We start from the raw sequence: 11223 nt of genomic DNA, 5'->3' as shown, positions 1-11223 counted from the left end.
GGGTTCGGACATATAGTGAAATCTATATTAACAGAATCAATTATGCTCTTGAAGCTGGAGCTAATCGTGTGTACGTGTTTAATAAGAGTAATATTTTTAAAAATAGTTACCATAAATAAACCAGTAAACCAAGACTTAGTGATTTAGTAAAATGATAATAATAATAATAATAATACAAGTTGAAAGTACTCAAAAACCAAACAAAAACAAGTATTTCTACTTTGAAAAAACTACAATCCCCGGGAAACAATCGCAGTTTGTAATTGACAATCAACTTGTCCAATCACAGGGTCTAAAATGTTAACGCTACCGCATTGGGCGGGGCGAAGTATCACAAGAATGGAGGCGATCGGCGGGCAAACGTTTCATTACACGCTTTGTAATGTTAATTCCCGCGGACGCTTATTAGTTTTTTAATTTCAGTATTACCCACGGTGAGAAGAGCCTAACAAAAATTTTTATCAAAAGGCCGTGTGGACCAAGAGTGATGACTACACGAGGGATTGTCCAACGAGAGTAAATGAGAGGTAAGGGGGAAGAAGGGCCCGGCCGTTGAAGCCGGAGAGCTTCGGGGAAAAGTGGGTAGCGCCGCCTGACGGACCGCCCGACGAAGCGGGCAGCTGGCATCAGGAAACCGCGGTGCCGAGAAACAGGTCTGCAATATCGGAGGGAGCGCCGCCAACAGCTCTCCATATGCCATCACACGCGGCAAACACTGATATGGATCACATTTGTGAGGATATCAGACAGGGATTTGTTAGTTTATATAGCGTAAAAGATCCTGGTGTTGTGACAGAGGCCCTGATTTTGGTTGACGACTGAAAATTGCCTTGTTTGATACCGGCTTTTCTCCCTAATATGTGTACGAGTATTACTGTTTGTTTGTTTACACGAAAGATTAAAAGTAAAAATGAAAATCCCCTATTATAAGACGTTTATGGCTTTTCTCGTTTTACATTTTGTTTCCTACAGGTGAAGTTTCAGTGTAGGACTCGCTACTGCCTCACTTGTCCCAAACTCATTGCTATAATGGCAGAGCAGCAGCAACAGGAGGAAGCGGAGGGAGTGTATGTGGAGCACCAGTATATGTGCAGCGAGTGTCACCAGCTCTTCAACACCCTGGAGGATGTGCTGGTTCATCAGCAGATCCACATGGGCCAAGAAGGAGAAGGGGAGGGTGAGGTAACAGAGGCCATGACCATCCACGGTGTCCCAGAGGTGGGCCAGAGTCAGCAGTACCAGTGTCTGGAGTGTGGGAGCCTCCTCATGAACCCAGAGGAGCTGTTGCAGCACCAGGAGATGCACATGAGAGAGGTTGGAATTGAGGTGGAGCAACAAGGTATGAGATTTATTTGTGTTTTTGATCATGTATGAAAAACTGGAGTGTTAGGATATTGGTGCTTCACTTACATGGCTACTTTAAGACATCACTAACCACCTTTGTTTATGACCATTGTATAGAGCTGTGTGAGGTTATGGAGGCGGTGGAAGCTGGATCAGAGGCCCAGGCGGCGGGACCTGTGCAGTACCAGTGTCTTGACTGCCTGGCTCTGTTTGACTCACCTGAGACCTGGCTGGAGCACCGGCGGACCCACAGCAGGAGCAGCACACACAGTAACACCGAGACCACAGTAAGAGAGCCAAAGCGCACTGTGACACAGTGTTAAAATATTAATTGGTGTTCTACTCATTAGTATGGCAGGTGTAGTTCCATTTGTTAATGTCTCAAATATGTATAATTAAACAAAAGAACCAATGTGGTTCCCCTCCAGGCTGGTCCCACAGATGGTGTAATGTGAATCGGTTATTGGGGTTATGTTTTTTTGTTTATTTGTTTGTTTGGGGAGGGGGCGGGTTGTGCCAGGATTTCCTTTTGTCAGGCTTTCAGACAATCCTGGTAAAGACTCTGGTGCTGATGATTGAGATAGTAAAATAAGTTAGAGGTATTTTCCAAACTGTCACCATCATTAGATAAATTTGGTCAGGATGTTCAGGAATAACCCAGGAACCATGAAGTTTGCAGATGCCCTCATGGACAAGCCAAATACTTATTACAAATACAAGACAAAAGTTGAAGTGTTTGGCCGGGGTGTGTTTGGAGGTGTAATGGTGAGGCTTTTAAAGCTAGTAGTACTGCACCAACTGTCAAGCATGGTGGTGGCGGTAGCATCATGCTCTGGGGTTGTTTAGCTGTCACTGGTACTGGAACATAGCACAAAGGGGATGGAATATTGAAGGAGGAGGACTACCTCCAAATTCTTTTAACTTCACCTAGACTTCACAGCTAGACTTTGAAACTTGGATGCAGGACAATGATCCCAAACACACATCGAAACTGGCTTTAAATTGATAAAGCAGGCTAACTTCTGGAATGGTTTTCCCAAAGCTCTGACCTCAGCCCTATTGGAAATTTGTTGACTAAGTTTAAAAGCCAGGTCTGTGCTAGGAAGCCAACCAATTTAGATGAATTCTCCCAAGAAGAGTGGTCAAATATCCAGCCAGACGCTCGATGATGGAAAAACCAAAAACATCTGGTTGAAGTGCGACTTGATGAGCGACATTTAAGTTTGCACAACATACATGTATATGATTTTAAAGTCATTCCACCCTGGAAACGGAACAGTTCAAAGAAATCATTAGAAGCCAGAAACCACCATGACATTCACATCCATGATTAATGTCATGGACATCCAATCTGCAAAAATATATAAAATATTTAATAATTAGAGGAACTTAGGAAAGGAGAAAATGTCAATTTTGCTTATTTTGTGGTGCATTTTATGCTTTTAATTCAGAAATTCATGTTTTTGTTGCCTTGCAACAGGAGTACGTGTTACAGCCGGACGGCACTGTCACTCCACTCAACAACGTGCAGAACTACGTGTTAAGTGAGCAGCAGGCTGGAGAAATCTTGGCTCAGGTACTTTGATTTAAACCCTGAGACGACACACAGGGGTGGGAATTGTTTTGAATTTTTTCTCTGAACATTTCCGTGTGTTTTGCAGGTGCTCGCTCATCAGCAGCAGCAACAACAGCAGAGGAAACACCATTCTGCATCTAAACCTGCTGCACCCTCCCGCTCCTCTCTGCTGCCTCCTGTAACTCCGACTCCAGGTTCTGCCACTATGCACCTACAGATCCTGACAGCTCAAGCTCTGGCAGATAGCTCCACCACTCCTGGTCGCCGGCGCTCCAAGCTGCCCGCTCTGTTACCCTCTGTGGGCCACAGCTCCTCAGTAAAGCTGGAGAATGGCATCCAGAGACTGGAGTTAAGGCTGGCTCCAGGTGTCCACCCTGACAGCCAGCAGCAGCAGCCAACAGAGGTGGTGGTAATCCACCCGTACGAATGCTCAGAGTGCTCCCTTCTCTTCCAGACACCAGAGGACTTCCTCCAACACCAGGGAGATCACTTCCTGGGCCAGGACAAAGAGAGCGGCGAGCCAGGGGTCATGAGTGGCATTGAGGAGGTGCGATGGAGGGAGGAGATGACCGAGAAGGTGGATGACATACGCATCAGAGGAGCAGAGAAAAAAACTGCTGTGTGGGCTAAACCCCAACAGTGTGAGCTCTGTAACCGAACTTTCACCTCAGTCAACCGGCTGGCCGCTCACAAGCGCGTGCATGAACAGGGAACACACGAATGTCCGGAGTGCGGGAAGGTATTCAAGAAGGCCACATCACTGCAGACGCACATGCGCACGCATTCAGGCGTGGCCCGATATCTTTGTGTGGACTGTGGCAATGGCTACACCACCGAGATGACTCTGATCATGCACAGGTGAGTGCTTAGTAACACCAAGGCAGACAAAAAACCTTTCACCCCAAAATCAAATGTTTTGGCTCTGACCTGTAGTGCTGTTTGTCAGTCTGAATTATGGAGAGGTGAACTTCCCAGAAATTTTCTGCCTTTTTCTTGAACAGAATGGAAATGTATGGCTTCTGATTAACCTCGCATGTCTTCTCACAACCCATGAAAAATTTCACAAACCCGGTTGTGAGCACTTTAAATTCAACTCAGTTTTAATTATATGGCACCAGTTCACAGCAGCAGTTACCTAAAGGCTGGTTGTACCACATATTTTATACACTGCCTCCATCTGACAATAGAGCTCACTGCAGGTATACAGGTCATTCCCAGACTGCAGATTGACTACCGCTGCTGGATCATAAACTGCAGCATAACTAAGGGAGGACTCAGGGTTACCTAAACCAGGCCAAACTATATACTTTATCAGTTCAGTTTTATTTATTTATATAGCGCCAAATCACAACAACAGTCGCCTCATGGCGCTTTATATTGTAAGGTAGACCCTACAATAATACATACAGAGAAAAACCCAACAATCATATGACCCCCTATGAGCAGGCACTTTGGCGACAGTGGGAAGGAAAAACTCCCTTTTAACAGGAAGAAACCTCCGGCAGAAACGGGCTCAGGGAGGGGCGGGGCCATCTGCTGCGACCGGTTGGGGTGAGAGAAGGAAGACAGGACAAAACACATGCTGTGGAAGAGAGACAGAGATTAATAACAGGTATAATTCAATGCAGAGAGGTCTATTAATACATAGTAAGTGAGAAAGGTGACTGAAGAAGAAATACTCAGTGCATCATGGGAATCCCCCAGCAGCCTACGCCTATTGCAGCATAACTAAAGGGAGGATTCTGGGTCACCTGATCCAGCCCTAACTATATGCTTTAGCAAAAAGGAAAGTTTTAAGCCTAATCTTAAAAGTAGAGATAGTGTCTGTCTCCAAACTGGAAGCTGGTTCCACAGAAGAGGGGCCTGAAAACTGAAGGCTCTGCCTCCCATTCTACTTTTAAATACTCCAGGAACAAAAAGTAAGGCTGCAGTGCGAGAGCGAAGTGCTCTAATGGGGTGATATGGTACTACAAGGTCATTAAGATAAGACGGGGCCTGATTATTTAAGACCTTGTATGTGAGGAGCAAGACTTTAAATTCAATTCTGGATTTAACAGGAAGCCAATGAAGAGAAGCCAGTAGGGGAGAAATATGTTCTGTCTTTCTAGTCCCTGTCGGTACTCTCACTGCAGCATTTTGAATTAACTGAAGGCTTTTCAAATGGAAGAAAGCAGTGCTGCATATTTGGTCAAGAATAAATGCAACATTCTTCAGTGTGATTGGGGGCCAAGAGAAGGCCATCCAGAGTATACAGTTGGTTAGACACAATTGTCTAAGATTTTTAGGGCCGAGTATGATAACCTCAGTTTTATCTGAATTTAGAAGCAGGAGATTAGACGTCAGCCAGGTCTTTACGTCTTTGAGACATTCCTGCAGTTTATCTATCCATGAAAAATAAGTTAAAGCAGGCTATCTATGCCTTCTAATAGTACTGCCCAAGGGAAGGATGTATGTTAATAAAATTGGACCTAGCACTGAACCCTCTGGAACTCCATAATTAATCTCAGTTGTTGAGGAGGACTGCCAATTTACATGAACAAATTGAAATCTTATCAGCACGATCTAATCTCTGTAATAAAATATTATGGTCAACAGTATCGAACACTGCACTTAGGTCTAGCAGGACAAGCTCAGAGATGAGTCCACTGTCAAGATGATCATTTGTAACCTTCAGTAACATTGTTTCTGTACTGAGATGAATTTGGAACCCTGACTAAAACACTTTGAATAAACCATTTCTCTGAAGATGATCATTTATTAGTTAACTGCTCTTTAAAAAACTGTGAGCTTTGTGTAGAAGTACTTTGTGTCTATACAAAGACAGCATTCATGACCTTGTGACTAGAGCCTCACGCTGGTGACAGGATCTAAGCGTTAGTGATGTCTTCTTCAGCTCGCTCTTCATTTCTTTAGTTGATAGAAGCAAATAGTAGAAAGGAAATGGTTCCTACATGGAACTAACACAAAGGTTTGTGTATTTATTTGTTTTTTTTCCTGATTTCTGGAAAGAGACCAGACACTTTTTAAGATCTAGTTATTTCTATCTCCTTCTCCTGATTTCTTGTAGGAAGTCCCACACTGCAGACCCCCTTCATAAGTGTAATTTCTGCAATAAAACCTTCACTAACATGACCAAGTATCTCTACCACCGTCGAATCCACCTCAACCATGACACATCTGGAGCATCCATCCCTGTTCCTGCGGTAGTAAAATCAGCACACCACCTGCCTATTGTCTCCACAAACTTCCAAGTTAAAACAACTTTTCAATCTGATGCATGCCTGTTGTCTTCTCTAGGTCTCGGCTCCGAGACGAGCGTCTGCCTCTGCTCTTGCCATCCTACAAAGAGCAAGAATGAAGAAGTATTTCCCCAATGATGAGGCAAAAATAGACCTGCTGGCTCCTCTCACCGAGGAAGACACGGTAAAATTGGGAGATACTAGACAAAGCCCTCAGAGCAAAGCAGAAAGACGTGAAGATGAGAAGAAGGTGGGGGAAAACAGCATGGAGGTGTCTGAGCCATGTGAAGAAAAACTTGATGATGTGCAGCAGGTGAAAGATGGCTCCGCTTCAGAGCCTGCTGCCGGGGGTGACGCAGGTGTGGCGGCGTCCTGTAGCCCCACGGATGAAGCAGATGTTGCCTCGGCTACACCATCGGAAAAGGGGTCCTTTTCCTGTCGTTCGTGCCCTAAAACATTCACCTCGCAACTGCAGCTCGTACAACACCGACGCAAATCCCACGTTCCCGAGCGCAGCTTTGTGTGCGGCATGTGTGGAAAGTCTTTTAAGAAGCAGATCCACGTGCGAAACCACATACGCACGCATACCGGCGAGAGGCCCTTCCAGTGCTCGGACTGTGGCAAAACCTTCTCATCTCTTGCCAACCTGACGAGGCACAATCTCATCCACTCGGGCGTGCGGCCGTACCGCTGCGACGTCTGCCACCGCTCCTTCTCGCAGTCGTCTAACCTCCGTCAGCACAGCCTGCTTCACTCGAGCGCAGCCACGCTGAGCTGCCCAGACTGTCCCGCCACTTTCCGCTGGCCCACTAAGTTGGCAGCACATCGCTTCACACAGCATCCAGGATCTCCAGCGCCTTTTCCCTGTTTTCACTGTGAGGCTGGCTTCCTGACCAATAGGCAGCGAGAAAGCCACTGCCTGCAGGAGCACCCCGGGCTGGTCCAGGCAGCTAAAGAGTCAGAGGAGGGAAAAGAGAATGGCAGCCAAGCAGATGCAGGGAAAGATCTCACCTCGGAGCCCTCCACCTCAACGTCCGAGTCCGGGGATTCAGCCAGCCATGTGAGAGGGAGCCTGGATTGCAACGTTTGTGGGAAGAAGCTCAATTCTCCCGCCAATCTACGACTTCACAGGCTGAGCCACTTCACATTGGGGCCTGGGAGGCCACGGTGCACCCCGGGGAAGAGGCCCAAAGCTCACCAGTGTCCCCTCTGTGGCAAACTGTTTGTGTCGTCCTCCGGAGTGGCACTTCACCAGCGAGTCCACACAGGTGAACGTCCGTTCCCCTGCCAAGTGTGCGGAAAGCGCTTCCGTCAGAACACGCACCTGCGAGAACACCTGCGCACGCATTCGGGTGAAAGGCCGTTCCGCTGCGAGATCTGCGGAAAGGGTTTCATCCAGAGCATGCACCTGGCAGAGCACCGTCGAACGCACACAGGCGAGCGGCCGCACGTGTGCCCCCTGTGTGGCAAAGCCTTCAAGACCTTCTCTAACCTGAGGAACCACAAAAAGACCCACGTGAGGCAGCAGAGGCTGGACGAGGAGGCCGCTGCTCAAGCCGCCCTGGAGGCCAGTTCCGCCGTGGCCGTGGTGGACGCTTCGGCCGTGGAAGTATCCAACGGGCAGCCTCAGGTCATCCAGATCCAGTCCTCTGATCTACAGCAGGTAAGAGATGATTTCCCCCCTTTTTAATCGGTTTTAATCTTACATTTTAATCTGGTTTAGAGGAGGCCTGTTTTTATGCTTTTTAACACAGGTAAAGGTTCAGATGTTGAGGTCAGTCTATATTGATATTTCAAATTTCCCTCCTCGCAGGCACCAACCATCATGTGTAATGAATTTGGGGAGACGATCGCCATCATTGAGACCAGCGAGGGAGCAGTGCTGCCCCTGGAGCAGGCCCTGGAGATCTATCACACAGCTTTGGAGAACGGACTCGCCATGGACACGGTCGCCATGGACACGGTCACCGTGGACGGACTGCAGCTCCTCTGAATCACCAAAAAATAAGTTTACCTTTAAAAGCTTTCACTGCGAGTGCTAATTGTGACTTAAAGACTAATCGACTACTGTGAGGAGGAGACTTGAGTACAGAAACCAGCTAATGAACGACTAGATAAGAGTGCTTAAACAAGAAATGAAATAGTTTTGGCAAACAGACCAAAATACGCCTCCTCCCCTCTTTTAGTGACCTCTGAGATGGCTCGGCACTAAAATCTAATGAAATGATGTTCACTGAAATAAAGGATTTGCTGTTGGTGATGAATAAGGACTACTGGTTGTGCCACAGATCATATTTGTATTATTAATGGTATATTTCATCATTTGGATGTGATTTTGTTTTCCTCTGTTTAAATGTTTGGTCGGCTTGTTAATAAATCTTTTTTTTTTTTTTTTTAAGATCATAAGTGTTCATCACATTCCCCATTTTTCTAATCTGCGACTCCTCTTCTCCGTCCTCCTGCCTGTGACCCAGAACAAGGGAAATGGAATTTACAAACCACGATGGGAGGTGGTCTCTTCAAACAGCCAGTCCGTTATTTATTTTTAAGATGATCAAATGTGCGATTAAAAGTACCCCTAAAATATAAAGTACATCATAAGTACAGTAGTTGGGTCATAACAAAAGTTTACGATGCCATTGTGGCACACATCATATTTTAGGGAAATCCCCATCACCTTTACCTCGCTCGCTCTTCTCACATCGTTGGTGGGAGAAATTTAAGAACAAATAAGAGCGTGGAGAGCCAGGTGACATGTTAAAGGAAAAATCTGAAACCTGTTACCCTACAGTGAGGGGATCTCGTGGCTCTGATTTGGGTTTTTCACTGGCATGTTTTGAGTCTCTGAAGTTGTTCATAATAACCTGCAATGAAACAGGCTGAGGTGACTTTGCATGAGTTGTGTTCAACAGCAATCTGACAAAAAAGTGGAATATTCTCAAATAAACAGGTTTAAAAACATTTACTTTATTACAACTCTGCTGGTTTTCCTGTGGCTCTGGCTGCAACATTTTGTTTTCTCTCCATCCATTCATTCATTCATCTTCTGATGGTTATCCAGGTCCTGTCACAGCAGGAGCAGTCTAATTAGGGATACCTACACCTCCCTCTCCCCAGCCACCTCCTCCAGCTCAATCTCGATGACAAATAAGGTCAAGGAAAGGTATGAAGGAGAAGCTTGGTGCTCAGAGAGTTTGACAGCACTTAAAAACTCACCAGCATGTCCTGGATCTAGCTCAGGGCCTTCTCCCACTTGGAAAATGAATATCATCACATAGTGAGTTAGAAGTTCAAACCACCTCGACTGAATCCTTACTCTGTGCAGGAAAACCTTAAAGATGACTGATTTGAACACTTCCACGATAAAAACAACAAATGAGGGAATATATGTTGCAAATCTGGCGCTCCATCCCTCCTGTGGAGTTCAGAGACTTTGAAGCTCCGTCCTAAGCAGCACTGTTGTCCTGCTAAAGGTATAAGGTCATCCAGCACCTCACCATGTTTGGTTCCCAGTTTACACCCAGTCTTAAACCCTGCTGAAAAAAAGGTTTGCGCCTTTGAGGTTTTCCTTTAATCTGCCTCTGATCTATCGTTCATAAAACCACTCTGTGGCATTTCTCCTTAAGGAAAACCCCACTTTTCACAATGCCAGCAATAAAATCACTTTAATTGAACACCTATTTTTATTTGCATACTGAAAGATACAGATACAAACTTAATTTATATAAATTCCTCTCCTGCATACTGGAACAGCAAAACAAGGAGTAAAACACAAAAACATTAATAGCCATATTTATTATAGTTGCTTTTTTTCCCATTTCATGTGTTTTACCTTCAGTAATGGTGCCTTAAAAGTCAACTTATGTTCAATGACAGTTTTCCTTATCAATAATATAACGAGTCTACTGACTCTACAGTAATTATTTACAACACAACCAAGTCTTGCACAAAGACACAACCAGTATTATATCCACCCAGCGCTCTTTGATTTGTCACCCTCCCGTCACTTCCCCCGGGTTTCTCTCCGCCCGGCCTAAAAAAGGGAGGTCTAGAAAGAGCAATAAAGTGACAAAGGGAGGAAGGAGGGGAGGAAAGGGGTGGAGGAAGGAGATGTACGTTGAGGCTATAGAGTCAAACTTATTGAGGGACAGAGAGGCATTGCTGGAGGGGTGGGTGTGGGTTGTCTAAAAACCATACGGCTTATTACTGCTGAATGAATATAAAGGTCCACGTCAGGTCTGTCTCTGTTAAAACGAACAATAAAAGAAAAAAAGATTAACTGCACCGCAGGTCCTTGCTGAGGTGAGACGCCAGCCAAGGGAAGACTACAACGGAGGAACTGTACAGGTGTGGAGCAGCATCTCTCACCTGCCTCCAAAAGTATATAAAAACAAAAAAAAACAGAAAGAAAGGAAAAAAACATCTGGCAGAAATAAAGGAAACATCTGCCCGCAATGATAAAAAGAACTAAGGACAGGGATTCACTGCAATGATATGAGTAGTAGTAATAATAATAATAATAATAATAATAATAATAGTAACCATAGGAATAGTACAACAACAAAGTGAATATGACAATGTTAAATACAAATCAAATTACTTAAAAAAACAAACAAAACTGTAATAAAACTGCTTGGCAACAGAGGATCGAGGTCCTACGAGTAAGAGCCTGGATGTGCCTGATGACTCTGACATTCCTTCCTTCAATGGCTAGCGAATGAGAGGCACAGGAATGCTCGTCCCTACCCGCTGGCATGTGCTAGGGTCAGTCGCGAGGAGGGAGGACGAGGCCAGTCAGGTAACTGCAGGAATGATGGCACTGCCAGAAGTCCACTTAAATTTCAGTCAGTTTTTCAGTCACTCCCAGTACGCCTCTCCTGAAGGTCTACATATGAGTGGACCCCCCCCCCCCACAAGATCTTTTCCAGGTCCACTGCAACAACTTGTCAAATTCAAATCAATTCTGGCTGTTGAGGGCCCAGCCCCCGAATGTCAGCAGAAAAACAAAGACGAGCTCACAACAGTTAGTCACTAGGTACAGGTTTGTTCCTCGAGCAGGTACTG

The 11223-nt window shown here is 45.5% G+C and overlaps 1 protein-coding gene across 3 annotated transcripts; it reads left to right on the top strand.

Annotated features, from left to right (window-relative positions):
- Window positions 1-312: 312 nt before the first annotated feature.
- Window positions 313-11163, top strand: znf526 (zinc finger protein 526). Of its 3 annotated transcripts, none has more exons than XM_085177656.1 (8): window positions 313-527; window positions 979-1339; window positions 1462-1631; window positions 2825-2920; window positions 3006-3778; window positions 5988-6123; window positions 6218-7822; window positions 7973-11163. In XM_085177656.1, the coding sequence occupies exons 2-8, from the start codon at window positions 1030-1032 to the stop codon at window positions 8150-8152; spliced, it is 3270 nt and encodes a 1089-aa protein (XP_085033782.1). In that variant the 5' UTR covers window positions 313-527; window positions 979-1029; the 3' UTR covers window positions 8153-11163. The 3 variants fall into 3 exon arrangements, with proteins under 3 accessions (XP_085033782.1, XP_085033780.1, XP_085033781.1); XM_085177654.1 differs by having other exon boundaries at window positions 973-1339; XM_085177655.1 differs by lacking the exon at window positions 313-527 and adding an exon at window positions 560-862 and having other exon boundaries at window positions 973-1339.
- Window positions 11164-11223: the final 60 nt, after the last annotated feature.

The sequence above is a fragment of the Neolamprologus multifasciatus genome, chromosome 11 (genome assembly GCF_963576455.1).
Source record: "Neolamprologus multifasciatus chromosome 11, fNeoMul1.2, whole genome shotgun sequence".
Taxonomy (NCBI): domain Eukaryota; kingdom Metazoa; phylum Chordata; class Actinopteri; order Cichliformes; family Cichlidae; genus Neolamprologus; species Neolamprologus multifasciatus.
This window is presented reverse-complemented; position numbering and strand designations above follow the sequence as displayed.

Excerpts from the sequence above, each read along its gene's own strand:
- znf526 (XM_085177656.1), top strand. The coding sequence starts at position 1,030 with ATGGCAGAGCAGCAGCAACAGGAGGAAGCGGAGGGAGTGTATGTGGAG. Across the intron at positions 1,340-1,461 it reads AATTGAGGTGGAGCAACAAG|AGCTGTGTGAGGTTATGGAG; the intron begins GTATGAGATTTA and ends ACCATTGTATAG. Across the intron at positions 3,779-5,987 it reads ATGACTCTGATCATGCACAG|GAAGTCCCACACTGCAGACC; the intron begins GTGAGTGCTTAG and ends GATTTCTTGTAG.